General features: G+C 45.8%; 1 protein-coding gene and 1 long non-coding RNA gene across 3 annotated transcripts in view; one reads left to right on the top strand and one right to left on the bottom strand.

Annotated features, from left to right (window-relative positions):
- LOC310758910 overlaps positions 1-18,729 on the bottom strand; it is a 71,591-nt gene that overhangs the window by 33,596 nt on the left and 19,266 nt on the right. The gene's annotated exons all lie outside the window — the stretch shown is intronic.
- Positions 1,734-14,733, top strand: ESCO2 (establishment of sister chromatid cohesion N-acetyltransferase 2). Of its 2 annotated transcripts, none has more exons than XM_083605162.1 (11): positions 1,734-1,885; positions 4,878-4,937; positions 6,316-7,297; positions 8,843-8,939; positions 9,127-9,187; positions 9,340-9,463; positions 10,320-10,451; positions 10,932-11,021; positions 11,821-11,958; positions 13,029-13,213; positions 13,901-14,733. In XM_083605162.1, the coding sequence occupies exons 2-11, from the start codon at positions 4,894-4,896 to the stop codon at positions 14,031-14,033; spliced, it is 1,986 nt and encodes a 661-aa protein (XP_083461288.1). In that variant the 5' UTR covers positions 1,734-1,885; positions 4,878-4,893; the 3' UTR covers positions 14,034-14,733. The 2 variants fall into 2 exon arrangements, with proteins under 2 accessions (XP_083461288.1, XP_083461289.1); XM_083605163.1 differs by having other exon boundaries at positions 1,764-1,885; positions 4,819-4,937.

Consider the following 18,729-nt stretch of genomic DNA (forward strand, 5'->3'; position numbering starts at 1 on the left):
GTGGCCAAGCAGGTGCCCCTTTTGGGTGTTAACGGTGAAATCTGAGAGCTCCCTTGGACAAAAACCAAGGACACCAGCCAGGAATACCAGAGCAAAACAGCAGCCAGGAGGCTTGGTCTTGATTGAAGACTGTCGCGACAGGACTCCCAGCTGCCACCAGGTGGAACAAGATGGAAGCCCCAAACAAAAGAGCCCCCAAACTTTTATTAGCTGCTAATCCCCATGTTACACCCCCCAAACTACATCACAGTTACATCATGAAAGGGGAGGTCTGGGGGCAGGAATCTGAGTATCCTGGACCCTGCCCCATGGCTCCCCTTGCCCTCCACCAAACACCCAGCAAGTGAAACGAAAGAAATATTTACCGTATTTTTCGCACCATAGGACGCACCGGACAATAGGACGCACCTTGTTTTAGAGGGGGGAGAACAAGGAAAAAAAATTCTTCCGTTCTCTGCCCAGCGCCCCTTCAGCGAAGCGGCAGGAGGTGCTGCACAGAGAGTGGGAGAATTTTCCCCCTCTTGTTTTCCCACTCTAAAACAAGGTGCCGTTTAAGGTGCGTTCAGGCGGCTACCTTGGAAGGTTCCTTTCGACCTGCTCTTTGGGGCTGGCGGGGGGAAGCCCACCACCAGCCCCAAAGAGCAGGTCAGGGAGCAGCGGAAAGGCGCAGCGGAGAGGCTGCTGCCATAGTCACGCGTCACTTCTCCAGCTGGGAGAGGGTCGCGGGGCTATGGCTTCTTTAGCCCCGCACGCGCTCTCCCGGCTGGAGAGGTGACGCACGGCTATAGAGGCTCCTGCCATAGCTGCACGTCACCTCTCCAGCCGGGAGAGAGTAAGCCGGGCTTCTTTAGCCCCACGCACGCTCTCCTGGCTGGAGAGGTGACGCACGGCTATGGCAGGAGCCTCCATAGCCGCGCGTTACTTCTCCGGCCGGGAGAGGGTCGCGGGGCTATGGCGTCTTCGCTCCATAGGACGCACACACATTTCCCCTTCATTTTTGAAGGGGGAAAAGTGCATCCTATAGAGCGAAAAATACGGTACATTTCCCTGTTTCCCAGCCAGGTGAATCACACCCTTTTGCCTTCATCTGGGTTTGTTATTTCTGGCATGGCTACCTGTTTGGCACTCAGGTATCAGGATGCCAGGGATCATCACTCAGGCAGAGGGGCTGCTGAGGAGCTGAGCTCACCTGTCTATATGAATTTCTGAAGTTTTCCCAGTGAGCCAGAACATAGATACATTCATCAGTATCGTGCAGCAGAGGCCCTTTGAATACATAGGAAGAAACTCTAATGAGGTGTTTTGTGGGGATAAATCACAAAAGTCACAATAGTGGACATTTGTTTCTGAGTAAGCAAGCAGAGAAGCAGCAGCGACCCTCTCTGAGATTATTTGGAAGGGATCGCTAAGGATCATGTAGCCCAACCCCATGCAATGCAAGAAACTCGGGATCTCTCTGAGCTGCCCTGAGCCTAGCAATCCAGCCAGCAAGCCATCAGACGCGCAAGTTGATCCGTCCTCGATCCGTCGGAATCCGGGCAAGCGCGCCGCCTGACCCTCCCGTTGCTCCACGAGAAACTACAATCCCCACAATGCCTTGCGCCCAAACCGGGCTTCTCCCATCACCTGATTGGCCAGGACCTGTTGACAGTGAGAGGTTGGTGCTTTCTATTGGTCGAGGAGCCCGCGAAAGGCGGTCTTCTTCCTTTAGTCCCGCCTCCAGAGGCCACGCTCCGTACTCGGGCCAATGAACGCTGAGGCAGCGATCGGACTGGCGGCGCGGCTGGCCAATGGCCGTGAAGGCGCGAAAGGGGAGAGTTTCGAACGGAGCCGCGGCGCCGTGAGGGGAAAAGAGCGGCGGGAGCTCTGAGGTGGGAAACGTGAGGTAAGAAATGGCGGTTTTTGTGAGGGGGGAAAGTGGCGGGAGGCGATGTTTTTAGGGTGGGAATGGTGCCCGAAATCCCCTTAGGCTCCTTCTCGGTCGAGGCGCCTCGGCCTACCTTGGCGCCGAACTCCCCGCACGTAGAAAACGAGCCCCTCAGGGAGAAAGCGCGGACCTAATAAATTAAAGATAAAGCGATAAATAAAATGAAGCAGGGGAGGGGGGGGAGAAGAGAGACATAGAAACGGTTCTTCTCCCTCCGGGCGCCGGTGGCCATGCAACGAAGCCGGGGTTCAGGACAGAGCAAAGAAAGGCAGGGTGAAGCTGCGGAACTCCCTGCCACCGGAGGCAGCGATGAAATGGCGGGTGGGAGCAGCCAAAAGCCACATAGGGAGAGAAATAACTAGAAGCCCATCTATCTCAATATGGAGAAGCAGAACCTCTCTCTCCCCCCCCCCCCAATATGTATGTGTGTATAATCTATATAAAGATAGCTTTAAAAGAGGATTAGACAAATTCACGGGGGGGGTTAGGGGCTGGGGGCTGGACTAGATGACCCCTGAGGTCCCCTTTCTGTTGGGTCTGGTTTCAAACCCTGAGCTATCTTTGCAGCAGAGAGCCAGTGAATTGCAAAGACAGGGAGGATCCATGAACAGATCTTTATTTTACCTAAGTCCATGTACAGAAAGAATGGCCGACCCCGGAGGACTCTTGGAAACTTTTAAACATTCATTTTCTCCTTACTCCCCTAATTCCTATTGGTTTAGGAACTTGCAGTGGACAGATTTCCTTGAACGCCGTTTTCCTACCTTACTCCTTGATCTGTGCCCCCACTGTTACATACAGGCACATGCATCCCATATACATTTAAATTAGTAATTTAAGGACAAAGGGTGTGACTTTTAATATTCACGAGGTAATTATGCATGCGTACTTTCTTAAGTCAGCACCTGCTAATTCTTGTTGTCTTGGATTGTAAATCTTTCTTTTTTTATATAAGATATTTTATTAGAGTTTTCCATTTTTTACAAACAATAAAAAGAAAAAGTTAAAAATAAAAAATAAAAAAAACACATAACATTCAAAACTTATTTTTTTAAGTAACATCTTTCACTGACCTCCTCATACCTCCCCTTCTTGTATTCCAGTTCGAATTGTTTATCCAGCAAATCCTTATCTCCCGACACTACAATTAAACCCCTTATTTTCTAACCATCCTCTTATAATATTATATATTAAGCTCTTGGTTATTTAGCAAGAAAAAAGGGACATTTTTTTCATAATCTTATTACCATTACAGCTAGAAACCAATTAATTTCAATCCTGCATCATTCAACATTCCTTGATATTGCAATATTTTTGTAGATAGTCTTTGAATTTCTTCCAATCTTCTTCCACCGACTCTTCGCCCTGGTCAGGATTGTAAATCTTTCACTCCTAGGCGCCTCTTGGCTATCTACAGGCCTTGAGCAGTAAAATGAGTCCTTAACCTTAACACATTCCAAACAAGAGCTGGTAAGAGGTAATTAACGAGTAGACGTGGGTGGCGCTGTGGTCTAAACCACAGCGCCTAGGACTTGCCGATCAGAAGGTTGGCGGTTCGAATCCCCACAACCATGTGAGCTCCCGTTGCTCGGTCCCTGCTCCTGCCAACCTAGCAGTCCGAAAGCACACCAAAAGTGCAAGTAGATAAATAGGTACCACTCCGGCGGGAAGGTAAACAGCGTTTCCATGCGCTGCTCTGGTTCGCCAGAAGCGGCTTAGTCCTGCTGGCCACATGACCCGGAAGCTGTATGCCGGCTCCCTCGGCCAATAAAGTGAGATGAGCGCTGCAACCCCAGAGTCGGCCACGACTGGACCTCACGGACAGGGGTCCCTTTACCTTTAACAAATAGACGCAGGTGGCGCTGTGGTCTAAACCACAGAGCCTAGGGCTTGGATCAGAAGATCGGCGGTTCGAATCCCCGCAACCAGGTGAGGTCCCATGGCTCTTTCCCAGCTCCTGCCAACCTAGCAGTTTGAAAGCACAAAGTGCAAGTAGATCAATATGTACCGCTCCGGCAGGAAGGTAAACGGCATTTCCATGCGCTGCTCTGGTTCTCCAAATGCGGCTTAGTCATGCTGGCCACATGACCCGGAAGCTGTGCGCAGCAACCCCAGAGTCGTCCGTGACTGGACCTAATGGGCAGGGGTCCGTTTACCTAACAAATAGACAAAAGAAGAAATTCAACTTCAAAAAGCCAAGTTGATGGACTGCAAACTGGCTTTCTTTAGCATAACACTTGATAGATTCCTCCAGCAGGGAAGCATAGGCAGCAAGCACAATTTTATGCAGAAGCAAAGATAGCTGGTTATTTTATATAAAAACAGGATCAATAATCATTTCTGACCCCACATTCCCACTCTACAATTCTCTTATTCTGCTCTTGCGAGAGGCAAGGGATCTCTGTGGTTCTCCCATTAGAGGCAGCAGTGTTTCTGAATAGCAGTTGCTGGAAAGTGTGTTTTTTCTCTAAGCTTCTTGTGGGTTTCTCTGTGGGGCCTCTGATTAACTGGATGGGGCCCCATTTAACCTGATCTAGAAAGCATCTCCTTTCTTAAGCATCTACGCTGCTCTGGCCCAGCCAGTTGATGGAGCCTCCTGGCCTGGGGCTGCCTAAGCCTGCTCCCCCCCCCCCCCCAGTGCTTTGCACCGCAGCTCTCCTCAGCTCCAGCCAGAATGCAGAAACTGCTCCGCTGCCTGATTTTTGGTTGAAGCATGTGAGCTTGTTGGAAGAAGCGAAAAGACCCAGGCTGTTTTATGCTGCTGTCCCAAAGCTAAAGGGTCTACCAGTGTAAACTGGCCTGGGGGGGGGGGCGGATCAGGAATATCAGTGGCTTGCAAAGATAGGCAAGGGATGCAAACATGAGTTCTCATTCTAATCCTGGCTCTGCAGGCAGATAGATCACACCTGTCAACACATAACTGACTAACGCACCTGCCTCTGACTTGTAGGTGCTTTGCTGAGAACATGGCGTTTGTTACTCCACGGAAGCGAAAACGCAGTATTGACAGGTGAGATTGCCGTTGCAAGTTATCCAAGAGCTTTAGCTACTGTTGTGACTTGAAAAATCAGAGGGAATTATTTTTATACATGTATTACTGTTGGTTTTGGGATGCTACAAAACGATTGGAATGTACAACATCCTGCTCTCTTCCTCTTAGGTACTTTCATTCTTCACTTTCCGAATTAATGATTAAGAGATTTGGTTTAACGTTGTCCAAATTGGAGTAAGGTGTATTGTAAGTGTTATGTACTGAAGTTCTCACCCTGGGCCAGCAGGGGGATACTGTAGATAGTTTTTCACTCAGGTCCACATATGCAAATAAGGGATTGAAAGTGACATTCAGTGATTGGGTAGTTACAGAAAGTTGTTACTGTTGCGTTGTAGTGGAACTCTATATAAGCAGGCTGGCTGAACCCTTCAGTTCAGTTCTGTTCTGGCCTGTGAATAAACAAGAGCTGTTTGAAGAATCGCTGTGTGGTCTGATATGTTCACCCACAACTTAACAGTAAGAGACACTGTTGTGTTATTTCATTTAGATCCAGTTTGTGATCTCCAATATTTTGCGTAATTTCCTGTGATAATACAGGGAACTAATTATGTTTCTTCTGAATTCACTGATTGCTTAAACATAATTTAATAGGAAGAACAGAGGAAACAGTAGGAACCCATATCCTTACCCGTAAATCTTTATAACTTGATTTTTTTTATCGTCTTCCAATATGTATTTGTCATCTTACACATCCATCACATGTGGAAATGCACCAGATTTCAGTATCTTCAACTGGCTAATCTAGCTCTTTTAAAAGATTGCATAGGTTCTGCTAAAGATAGAATGCTATCATGTGCAAAAAGTTTTATTCCCCCCCCTTTAAGTAAAGAGTGAAATATTAACTTTATATTGTTGTAATGGATTACACTTCCTCACACCAGCCAGACCCCGACACCCAGCCCAGTGCCCAAACCGTAGAGGATGTAATGACTGTCCCTCAGGAGCCTCTGGGTAATGTAACAGAAATTCTTACTGTGATTTTCTTTTCCCAGAGTCTCCTGAAGAACAGTATCCACGACACTGGGAGAGCCTTCATGGTTCATTAGTTGTATCTGGAGGAAGCAATTTAAACTCAGTGCACTAACTTTTCTTTTATATGTGTATTTTTCATCTTTGTTGGAAGCCGCCCAGAGTGGCTGGGGAAACCCAGCCAGATGGGCGGGGTACAAATAATAAATTATTATTATTATTATTATTATTATTATTATTATTATTATTATTATTATATGGTCTGTGTATGATACTTTGGATATGGAGTCGTCACCGGCTGTGGTTGGTGTTTTACTGTGTTATGTTTATGCATAATGAAAATAAACATTAACTTTACATTTTGCAGCTTGTTACTAGTACACAGGAATCCAGCGAAAAAACTGATGATGGAATTTGTTGAGGATCTGCCTGTAACAGGACACCATACTGTATCTCAAATGCTGAGTTTCCAAGATGAAGAAAAAGAAAATCAAAACCTGTCCCAAGCATCAAGAATATCACAGAAGCTTGATAAGTCTCCACTACAAGCAGCCAGTGTGCCAAAGGGGATACAAAGGCAGTTTCCACAGAGAACGTCTCCTGAGTGTGGCAGCGCATACAGTTCCATTGTACCCCCCAGCTCCTTTTACAACAAAGGGAAGCAATATCTAAACCTGCTGGAGAGGAAACTAGCAAATGAAAGCCATCCTCTGAATCCAAGAAATGATGACGGGAACCTGCCTGTTGCCAACAAGACTGAGACAACACAGCTGAAAGTGATGACAAACAGGAGCAGGCCTTCAAAAGCATCCAAGCGCCCTGCTGCTTCCAGGCAGGCCAAGGCTTTGCCGAGAAACACCAAAAAAGCCAAGGTGGTGCTTCCCAAGCCTGTGGAGGGGAACAAGGATGCTAACTGTGCTATTCAAGATAAAGTGGAGACTCCTCTTAAAGTATTGAGCATGAAATTCAAACCTGTGCCAAAACTCCAGACGGGGGCAGCATTCTTTGCCACTGGAAAGAAATGGCAGCCTGGCTCTAAGAAGATACTTTCATCTCCATCGTCCCCCTGCTCAGTTAGCAAGCCCACAGTAAAAGAGAGACAGGGCAGACACCTGGCTCATTCCAAGCTCTACTTGTCCACTGAAAGCGAAGCAACGGAAGCAGGCAGGAAAGGAAGCCCAAAAAAGAAAAAATACGATCGTGTGGAAGATGGTGTGAAATTGATCTGCAATACAAGGCAGGAGACTCTGTGTGAAGTGGGCCTGTTGCAAGATACCAGCCCTCTCCAAACGTCTCATTCTGGTTGCTCAGAGACTCTGGTAGAAAAGGAAGCTGATGCTGGAACTCAGGTATGTAGAATCTATGAAAACTGGTAACCAAAGTTTGCATTTATGGAACCTCTGTTGTGATATACATTTTTGGAACTTCACCATTGTAGACAATGTTTGGTTTTTTAAAATAAAATAATTTTTATTCATTTTCAATTAATAACCTTCCAATTAATGACAAATCAATTCCAATCATGCCAAATCATAATACAAGCAATACAGCCAATTAAGCATTCTGAATTAAAAAAAAAATCAGAAGGGGGCTTCCCATGTTCTGGATATTGAGAGATAATGTCCTTCATTTGTTTTCTGTTTTTCTTCCTTGTTGTTTTCCGCTTTCATAGTTCCGATCTTAACCGTCCTTATCTTCTCCATCAGCCACCGGTGTATGACTTACTATCTTATTTAACAATGTTTTGTCCATTGAATATTTAATTTGTATACTGCCTTTCACCTGAAGAGTGATTCAAACATAAAAATACAAAATGAGAACACAAAATACATAATAAAGCAAATACAAACCAACAACCCCCCTCCCACAAAGTTTAAAAAGCCATAGAATGGCAATCAGCCAGATGCCTGGTTGAAGAGAAATGTTTTCACTTGGCGCCTAAAGATATGTAAAGAAGGCTCTAAGTGAGCCTCCCTGTGTGGAGCATTCCACAAACTGGGAGCAGAAAATGCCCTTTCTCGTGTTGTTGCTCTCCGGACCTCTTGTGGAAGAGACATAAAAAGAAGGACCACAAATGATGATTGCAGGGACTGGATCTGTTCATATGGGGAGAGGCGATCCTTCAAGTATTACGGTCCTGAATGGTGTTGAATGCATTATGCATCAGCAGGTTATATGCCATCCTTTAATTCTTTTTTAAATCTCACAAGCAAGCAAAGAAAATTTCACAGTACTGTAACACAGTATAATAAACGCTTAATATTAACACAGGTGTTAAAATCAGTAAGATCCAATAAAGCCATAAATTAACACTACTTCAGAAAAAAAATACTGAAAGCCCAAAGCCAAAAATTCATAAAATTTGATATCTGGGTATCCTCTCTGCTGTAGGCTTTCCATGTATGAGATGTCAGAATTGGGGGGGGGGGGAATAGGGACACCTCTAGTCACCACACATTTTAACTTTCAGCAACTTGGAGACTTGAAAAAGGGTTTCATAATGTTCAGCAGTAAAAATGAGGAATTTGCAGAAATCTCTGCCTTCCATTCACAGAATTCACTGGGTCAACAAGCCTCCTGTTAGCACGGCAACAGTTTTAGATATGTTACTATGCCATGGTCACTCTGGCATTGCATGACAGCTAGTGAATCTTATTAAATCCCACCTTTCTTCCATGACATGGAAGGTGGTTTTGTAGTGGTGGTTTTCTCTTAAGCCACTGACCAGACCTAGATCTATGCTTCTTTTCAGGAATGTTGCTCCATTGCATGTCTTCATATAATTCCCTGAGACCTTAAATGGAATTTTCCAAAGGAGTAACCATGTAGCAAAACTTATTATTGGGGCACCTTGAAAATTTGCCTTGTCAAAAAAAAATTGTCTTCTTCATTAGGACCCTGAAGAAATCTTGCAGGGATCACCAAAAAACGTGGACAAGCACGAGACTGCCTCTTCCAGCAAGCTTTCTAGTACCATAATCAAGGATAAGCGTAAGTAACATTGAGAATATATTACAATTTCAGATGCATCTGTTCTGTGTTCATGGAAAGCTTGGTAGGCCACCCTATCATGTTCATCACAATACTCTGAATAGAGAAAGTTCTCCATGTCATTGGGACCTGGCACAAATTGCCAATGGAGGATAGAAATCACATTATTTTTTTCTCTTTTCCCCAGAGCCATCTTCAGCAAGTGACACCCATCCATTTTTCAGTACGCCTTCCAGCAACAAAAAAAGGTATGGCAATCTTGTTCTGATATTCAGAAGTGATATGTAGGTGAAAGGAGTTCTTCAGTTTTGATACTTTTCTTTATGAACCTGTTTTCCCTGGTGAATATTTACTATATAACCCATTACTACAAGATATAAATTCCTTAAATAAATTTCAGGCCACACAGTCTCTCAGATGAGCAGTCTTCAGCTGTATCGTTCAGTCCAGTAGGACAGAAGATTCCTGCCATTCTGAGAACCAGCAAGAAGACAAAGGAACTGAGCAAAGATCAGATGATCATTGTAAGTATATTTCTGAATATATTGTTAATGACTGTCAGGTCAACTAATGCCATGCAACTTGGAGCTTCTATTTTAGAATAGAAAGCCCACCTTAGCTGCTAATCAGCTTTATATGCACTCCTAAAACATTGTACAGTGGTACCTCGGGTTACATACGCTTCAGGTTACAGACTCCGCTAACCCAGAAATAGTGCTTCAGGTTAAGAATTTTGCTTCAGGATGAGAACAGAAATCGTGCTCCGGCGGCAGCGGGAGGCCCCATTAGCTAAAGTGGTGCTTCAGGTTAAGAACAGTTTCAGGTTAAGTATGGACCTCTGGAACAAATTAAGTGCTTAACCCGAGGTACCACTGTACATGGAAGTGAGAGCTGGACCATAAAGAAGGCTGATCGCCGAAGAATTGATGCTTTTGAATTATGGTGCTGGAGGAGACTCTTGAGAGAGTCCCATGGACTGCAAGAAGATCCAACCTCTCCATTCTGAAGGAAATCAGCCCTGAGTGCTCACTGGAAGGACAGATCCTGAAGCTGAGGCTCCAAGACTTTGGCCACCTCATGAGAAGAGAAGACTCCCTGGAAAAGACCCTGATGTTGGGAAAGATGGAGGGCACAAGGAGAAGGGGACAACAGAGGACGAGATGGTTGAATAGTGTTCTTGAAGCTGCCAGCATGAGTCTGACCAAACTGCGGGAGGCAGTGGAAGACAGGAGGGCCTGGCGTGCTCTGGTCCAGGGGGTCACGAAGAGGCGGACACGACTAAACGATTAAACAACAACAACAACCACTGTACAGTTTTTTCCTGATGCCTCAGGCCGGTTTGGGCATGGCAACATGGTAACTCCCTCTTTCCCCTGACAGGATGCTGGCCAGAAACATTTTGGTGCCACTGTCTGCAAATCATGTGGTATGGTCTACTCAGCTGCAAGCCCAGAAGATGAAACACAGCATGCCCAGTATCATCAGCGGTTCCTGGAAGGAATAAAATATGTGGTAAGACACAAACTAAATGCACCATGGTATCCTTTGTGAATTGATTTTGTTTTGGACAACAGAATTCCCTAGAGCATACCTTGCTAAATGGAACAGGGAATTCTTAGGAAACTGAGCACAAATGTTATCTGAGCTCAACAATCCAGCACACACTCCAGCATTTTGTGTGAGTTGCCATATAAAAATTATGGAAGTACTTCACTTGAGTGTCTTTCGCATGGCTGAGACTCTTCATGGTGCCTTCCAGATGTTTTGGAGTACAACTCCCATTGTTCCTGAATATCGGCCTTGCTGGCTAGGACTGATGGGAGTTGGAGCCCAACATCTGGAGGCCCAGAGGTTGGGGAAGACTACAGTAAAGGATCATGCAGGTTGTTTTAATCATGACTAATATATATATAGTGGTTTACAACTCTCAAGAATTAAACTCTTGGGCATCTACACTTTTTGCCCTCTTCTGTCTTTTTCTCCTTTTGATAGAGCTGGAAGAATGAACATGTCGCTGCAGAATTCTGGGATGGAAAAATTGTCTTGATTCTTCAGGATGATCCAAAATATGCCATCAAAAAGGTGCAGTGCTGACTTTTCTTCTAGTCTTGCTCCTCCAAGTGGGAGTGTCTGCTACTTGATGCAAAGGAAGAATCTGGAGCATACACTCCTGGTTCTTTTTTCTTTTAGTTGTGGATTGACCCTTCTCACAAAGGTGGGTGTGGTTCACCCCAAACAGCTTGGTAGGCCTGCAGGTTGGAGATTCTCCACAACTGGTGTAAAATATTTGCCCTACCTCCGAGTAAAATGAACTAATTTTAAAGTGTGTACAGTGGTACCTCGGGTTGCATACGCTTCAGGTTACAGACTCTGCTAACCCAGAAATAGTACCTCGGGTTAAGAACTTTGCTTCAGGATGAGAACAGAAATCGCATGACGACGGCGAGACGGCGATGGGAGGCCCCATTAGCTAAAGTGGTGCTTCAGGTTAAGAACGGAACTCCGGAACGAATTAAGTACTTAAACCGAGGTACCACTGTATGTGTTCTTGTTTATTTATTATTATTTTTTTAAAAAAAATTTAATAAGGGAAAGTCCACCTTCCTCACCGTATCAGTTCTATTTACTTTTTCGGCTCTTTTCCTTTTTAGTTTGTTAAATTTGAATTTTAAAAAATTAACTTGTTTGGAGCAAAATTAGGGTGTTTTTTCCAGCCACACTTCTTGTATTGTTACAAAAAAATACACCCGTTGCCTCAGATTTTAGGATTTAATCATGAATTCTTCAGTTGTTTCTGTAGAAAAAAATGTTTGTTGTGACCTGGATTAAGTTTTGTCTGGTTAAGTTGCTGAGCTTTATATATGGCATTTTCCTTGCACAGGCTGAAGCTGTACGGGAGCTTGTAGATAATGAGCTTGGATTTAAACAAGTTGTGTTGCGCTGTCCAACCCAAACATATCTGTTTGTATCCACTGAAAAGAAGATTGTTGGCTGCTTAATTGCTGAGCCGGTCAGACAGGTGAGTAACTTGCCAAGTGGAAAGAGCGATAATCTGGATCAGGGCAGACCCTTGATACAGGATTTCATCCTTAGAGGTGTTTGTGGCTTGGCAAAGAGAAGGAGCAGTGCAGTTGACTGGACCTCTTTCAGCCATGTGTCTTGCTACTTGAATAAAGCAAACCACTTTAGTCCTAAGGACCAGGTCTGCTGGTAACTCTTACTGCACTGAAAGCAGGATTTTGTCACTTGGAGCAAACTCTTTTGACAGTATGGAAACCATTTAAAAGCAGTTGGGAGTGTCTGCTGTTCATTCTTAGATGTGAAGGGAAACATATTGCTAGAAATGGGAAGTAAAAGTTTGATAAATGTGGAGTGGAGCTCTGGCTGCGAGTCTCCACTGTGCCTGGCAACTCCTCTTTCTGCTTGTAGTTCTAGGTCCTTGCTAGATGGGACTCAGTGAGCTTACCTTTCCTTAGCTAGTGGATTCTGTTGGGTTAGTTCCCTTTACAGAGAAAGAAGTGTCATCTGCTTAACGAAAGCTGCACAATATACCTCTTCCAGAGCATTAAATCGCTCTTGTCCTAGATAAAGGAAAAAGTAAACAGGGAGGAGAGGCCAATTGCAAGAAAAATGAATATGCACATTTTCTCTGCTGTCTTGTATGTCAGAACAAATCTGTCTTTTAGAGCCTTTTAGCTGGTCCCTTATTCTGATCTAACAGCATTCTAAATGAGTTTCTGGGCTGGTATCATTCCACTGTAGCTCTCCCCCAGAGATGAGCCCACTGACCCATTCCCATGCCTAGATGGCTGGCTGTTCATAGCATTTTAAGTGTGGCAATTGTTAATACCCTGTTGCTGTAAAAATAGCTTCTTAAAGGCTAACAAATGTTTTATGGATAACATTTGTAGGTAACTCTCTACTTCAAGAATAATTGAGGCACTTCTGGCATTTGGTACAGACGCCCCAAACATGATGCTTTGGGCATCGTGGTGCATTGAAGCCTTGCATGAAGCGTGCTTTGTTAGAAGCTTGCTGCTGCTTTCCCCACCCCACTGCCTTGTTATAAGCGTATCCTGTTGTTCCTAGGCTTACCAAGTGCTTTCAGAGCCTCCAGCAGTGTCAGGGTCTCCTACTAATGACAGTCTGGAGCCTCAGCGTGCCTGGTGCTGCTCAACAAAGCCAGAGAAGGTGTTTTGTGGGATCAGCAGAATCTGGGTGTTCAGCCTGATGCGGAGAAGAGGCATTGCCAGTCGTCTAGTGGATGTGATGAGGTAAGGAAATGTAATATCTGAAATAAAAGTAGACAGTGTTCTCAGATATGACCTTCTGGGATTACAGCCAGTTTTCAGCTTGCTTTAAAGGAGGTTTACCAGCAAGTAATACTTAGGAGCTGGTTCCTGCTTAAAGAGCTAGTGTATGAACCACATACAGCAGGGTGTTGAGAGAAACTTGGACTTAACTGCCTCTCTGACTCCCAAGCCTGGTGCATATGCTTTGGTCAGTGATAGTTTGGGGCTCTGTATAACAGAAACAGAACAATCTTCGTTCCTCCTCACCCCACCCCAAGGCCCACTTTCTGATGCAGATAACATCCTTGCAACCACCCCATGCATAAAACATTCTTCATGAACCAAGGCTTGTGAGAATACATTACTCCCCAACCATCACCCACGAGAGGTTTGCAGATCCTATACAACATATTGAAGCTTGGTGGGAGTCTTAAGTTTCCGATAACACTAGTTTTTCAAAACAAGCTTTTCCTTCTAATCCAGAAAAATGTGCACACTGATTATGAGTGTTCAGTGATGAGGGAAAAGGCACTCCTTGCATGTCCGGTGTGTTCCCCATTTCTTTAATACTGACAAATTTAAATATACAAACTGACCGTAAATTGAAATGAGCATGAAAACAGGACTGGATCCTTGCGTTACATTGATAACTTTACTTTTCTTTTCCAGACGTACATTCTTGTTTGGCTCTTTCTTAAACACCAACGAAATTGCTTTTTCTGATCCCACACCAGATGGCAAGCTATTTGCAGCCAGGTATTGCCAAACACCCAACTTCCTTGTTTATAATTTCATTAGCTAAGGTCAGTTGAGGGTGTCTTCCTACGAAGATTCAACAAGCTGTTTTGTCATTTTCCTTGTGTTATATTCTGCATTTTAACATTGTAATATAAATTAGGAGCAGCAACAAACCATGTTTGTGTTGCTTTAAAAAGTTTTATTCTGAAAGTTGAAACTTTCAAAGTTGATTGTAAGTTTTAGATGGTCCGAAGAGAAGGCCAATTTAGTCGATCTACAGCTGACATCTGCTTGAGCTATTTGTATCCTGTGTCTCCAGCGTTCCGAAACTTTGAACTCCTTCTGTCATGCCTATTACTATAATAGAAGATTGGCTTCTTTGTTTAGCCAGCTGGATCTGAGGTGAGAGTTTGGAGTCAGGGGCCAGTGGTCCTTCAGATATTGGACTTAAGTGTCAGAGATGACTGGAGGTGTAGTTCTGCAACATCTAGAAGGTGACTGATTCTCCATTCTTGCTTTAAGCTAAAGAAAGTCACTCTTGACAAAGAGGAAAATCTTCCTTACTGAATGGAGGTAGGAAGAGTCTGAGATGTTCTAATGCTGCTATGGGCCAGTTAAATATTCTTTTTGCACCTGTTGGTAGCACTTGAGGCTACTTTTGCAATCCTAAAGCATTGGATTTTGAAGCCTGCGTCTGGGAACTGCTGCAATTATTGCACTAAACCTTGTTCGAACGAGTCTGATCAAATAAAATATTTGTGTAATTTTGTCTCTTTGTGTTCATGTCAATATTGCTGTGTCTGGTGGGGTTTGTTGGCTTCCATGTGTCTTGGGAGACGATGGAAGAGTATGCATTTGTGGGCGAAGTCTGTTAGGAATATGATAGAGATGCCAAAAAGTCTGGCCCATAAAGAGAACTTGTAGCAGTCCTCACAAGTTTAAACGGGGGGTTAAAACAAAAGTCATTGATAGCTAACTTACTACACTTTTCTATATGCCCAGGTATGCTTTTCTATTCTACGTGCTCCAGAAATGTAAAGCCTATAAGGCAGAGAGAGAAACTTCAACTTAAATAACAGTGGCTGAAAAGAACTGAGAAGCTCCCTCCCTTGCTGATTCGATTGCTAAGAGAATGTGGGGTCAGAGAGATAGAGAAGAGAACCAGGTGTAGATTTTTGTGTGAAAAGAGGTAGGGTTGATTCTGATATTGATCATGAATTACTGGGCTGAGCTTGTGCTCAGTGACACCGTCCGAAATTCTTTATTGTATCTGTGGTTCCTGCTGCAGGGGTTGGACCACAATCTAACTAGAATTTCCAACTGTACAGTTCTGATTCTGGGTCTGCCTGCTTCAGCCATGTCCTTGCACTCTGCTCTAGTTGATAGTTTCAGGGTCCTGGGGCAGGCAAGAAACTAGATCCCACAAACTTGGGAGTAGGCCCACCTCTGCTCTTTTGTGCATCATTCTATTTATACAACCACTGGCATCTGTTGGGAGACAATGGAATTACCGTATTTTCCGTCCCATAGGACGCACCTAGTTTTTTGGGGGGGAAATAAAGGAAATTCCCCCCCCCCCTTTATTTCCCCCCCCAAACCAGGTCGGGGAAACCAAACCAGGTCGGGGAAACCAAACCAGGTCGGGGAACAGCGGTATGGCGGCGCTCCGCCTCCCCGCTGTCCCCCGAGCTTGTGGGGCTGGCGCTGGGGAAAAGCGCGCTTCTCCCCAGCGCCAGCCTCCAAACCAGGTTGAGGAACAGCGGGATGGCGGTGCTGCGCCTCCCCACTGTCCCCCGAGCTTGTGGGGCTGGCCGATGTCTGCCCGAAGCGCGGGGCGCTCTGCTTCAGGGTGCCACGCACGCCGGGCGGCAGGCTGCTATCCGCAGCCTAGGGAGCCCTGCGGGAACTCCCGCGGGCTCCCCAGGCTTGCTGATAGCTTCCTGAAGCCTGGAGAGTGAGAGGGGTCGGTGCGCACCGACCCCTCTCGCTCTCCAAGCTTCAGCGAAAGCCTGTGTTCGCCCTATAGGACGCACACAGATTTCCCCTTCATTTTTGGAGGGGAAAAATTGCGTCCTATAGGGCGAAAAATACGGTACTTGTATTGAAATGACAGAAGGAAAAGATTCACAATGGGCCAACACATCCTATCAAGCCTCTTCAAATGGAAAGGGGAGCTGATCTCACTGAAATGGAGGTAGAAAGGCTGGAAATGGGGCCTTGCTTCGTTATGTGATTTATCTTTTATCACCTAAGAGTAAGCTTCCTGGCTATCCCTTTCACTATGGCCTTGAGCTAATTTTCTGCTACGCATACAGCCTGTTTGCTGAAAATGGGACTTTTGCCAGAAGGGTTTAAAACTACAGTGGTACCTCGGGTTACGTACACTTCAAGTTACAGACTCCGCTAACCCAGAAATAGTACCTCGGGTTAAGAACTTTGCTTCAGGATGAGAACAGAAATCGTGCTCCGGCGGCGCAGCAGAAGCAGGAGGCCCCATTAGCCAAAGTGGTGCTGCTTCAGGTTAAGAACAGTTTCAGGTTAAGAACGGACCTCCGGAACGAATTAGGTTCTTAACCCGAGGTACCACTGTATCAAGCTGAAGTGGCAAGGGAATCCTTTCATTAATTTTCAGGAAGTTGGTGCACCAATGCAACTCTTACTTGTATTACTCCTTTAAGTGGGTGCCAGAGCAATGCCATTGAGGTTATAGAACACTAACATCAATTTCAATCCGTTACCCCCGAGGATGTGGACAGGCTGCTTGGACGCGTGAAACCAACCACCTGTCTCCTTGATCCTTGCCCATCCTGGCTAATAAAAGCAAGCCGGGAAGGGCTGGGCGATGGGCTCTGCGGGGTGGTGAATGCTTCCCTCTGTGAGGGAACATTCCCAGATCCGCTGAAAGAGGCGGTCATTAAACCGCTTCTTAAAAAACCATCTTTAGACCCGGCCAGTATGGCCAACTATCGCCCAGTCTCAAATCTTCCATTCTTGGGCAAGGTGATTGAGCGCGTGGTTGCTGAACAACTCCAGGCACGCCTGGAGGATGCGGACCATCTGGATCCCTTCCAATCAGGATTCAGGCCTCATCATGGGACTGAAACTGCCTTGGTCGCGCTGGTTGATGATCTCCGGCGAGCTAGGGACAAAGGTGAGAGTTGTTTCCTAGTTCTGCTGGATCTCTCAGCGGCGTTTGATACCATCGACCATAACATCCTTCTGGACCGTCTAGAGGGGCTGGGAGCTGGGGGCACTGTTATGCAGTGGTTTCGCTCCTTCCTCCTGGGCCGTGTTCAGAAAGTGGTGGTGGGGGATGAGTGTTCAGACCCCTGGGCCCTCACTTGTGGGGTGCCTCAGGGTTCCGTCCTCTCCCCAATGTTTTTTAACATCTATATGAAGCCACTGGGAGAGATCATCAGGGGGTTTGGACTGGGTGTCCATCAATATGCAGATGATACCCAGCTCTACCTCTTTCAAATCAGAACCAGTGAAGGCGGTGAAGGTCCTGTGTGAGTGCCTGGAGGCAGTTGGAGGATGGATGGCGGCTAATGGATTGAGGTTGAATCCTGACAAGACAGAAGTACTGTTTTTGGGGGACAGGGGGCGGGCTGGTGTGGAGGACTCCCTGGTCCTGAATAGGGTAACTGTGCCCCTGAAGGACCAGGTGCGCAGCCTGGGAGTCATTTTGGACTCACAGCTGTCCATGGAGGCGCAGGTCAATTCTGTGTCCAGGGCAGCTGTCTACCAACTCCACCTGGTACGCAGGCTGAGACCCTACCTGCCCGCGGACTGTCTCGCCAGAGTGGTGCATGCTCTGGTTATCTCCCGCTTGGACTACTGCAATGCGCTCTACGTGGGGCTACCTTTGAAGGTGACTCGGAAACTACAACTAATCCAGAATGCGGCAGCTAGACTGGTGACTGGGAGCGGCCGCCGAGACCACATAACACCGGTCTTGAAAGACCTACATTGGCTCCCAGTACGTTTCCGAGCACAATTCAAAGTGCTGGTGTTGACCTTTAAAGCCCTAAACGGCCTCGGCCCAGTATACCTGAAGGAGCGTCTCCACCCCCATCGTTCTGCCCGGATGCTGAGGTCCAGCGCCGAGGGCCTTCTGGCGGTTCCCTCATTGCGAGAAGCAAAGCTACAGGGAACCAGGCAGAGGGCCTTCTCGGTGGTGGCACCTGCCCTGTGGAACGCCCTCCCATCGGATGTCAAAGCGATAAATAACTACCTGACATTCAGAAGACATCTTAAGGCAGCCCTGTTCAGGGAAGTTTTTAATCTGTGATATCTTAGTGTATTTTTGGTTTTCTATGGAAGCCGCCCAGAGTGGCTGGGGAAACCCAGCCAGATGGGCGGGGTACAAATAATAAATTATTATTATTATAAATTATTATAACATCACAAATACACCTGTCAGAGTGACTGAACAGCTTATGATGTATTTTAGGAAAGTTTTTTATGTGGGAGCACCTCTTGTAGGGGTTTTGTGTCAGATTCAAATGAAGGAGGCTGCCTCTGGGTTTATCAGAGTAGAATCTCTGAAACAAAACCCTCTTCAGTATCGTGGTCTTAATCCCCACATGGAATCCTTTCAGATATCTTGTGCATGAGGTGGGATCGTCTTCTATAACCCACACTGCTTTTATGTCCACTATTCTGTACCAAACACTACTTAGTTTCCCCATCTTGGCTCAGAGCCTTATGGCATCAGCATATAAACAGCTAAACTTTGTGTGCCTGTATGGTTGTCATGC

Source organism: Podarcis filfolensis (genome assembly GCF_964270895.1).
Source record: "Podarcis filfolensis genome assembly, chromosome: 3".
NCBI classification, from domain to species: domain Eukaryota; kingdom Metazoa; phylum Chordata; class Lepidosauria; order Squamata; family Lacertidae; genus Podarcis; species Podarcis filfolensis.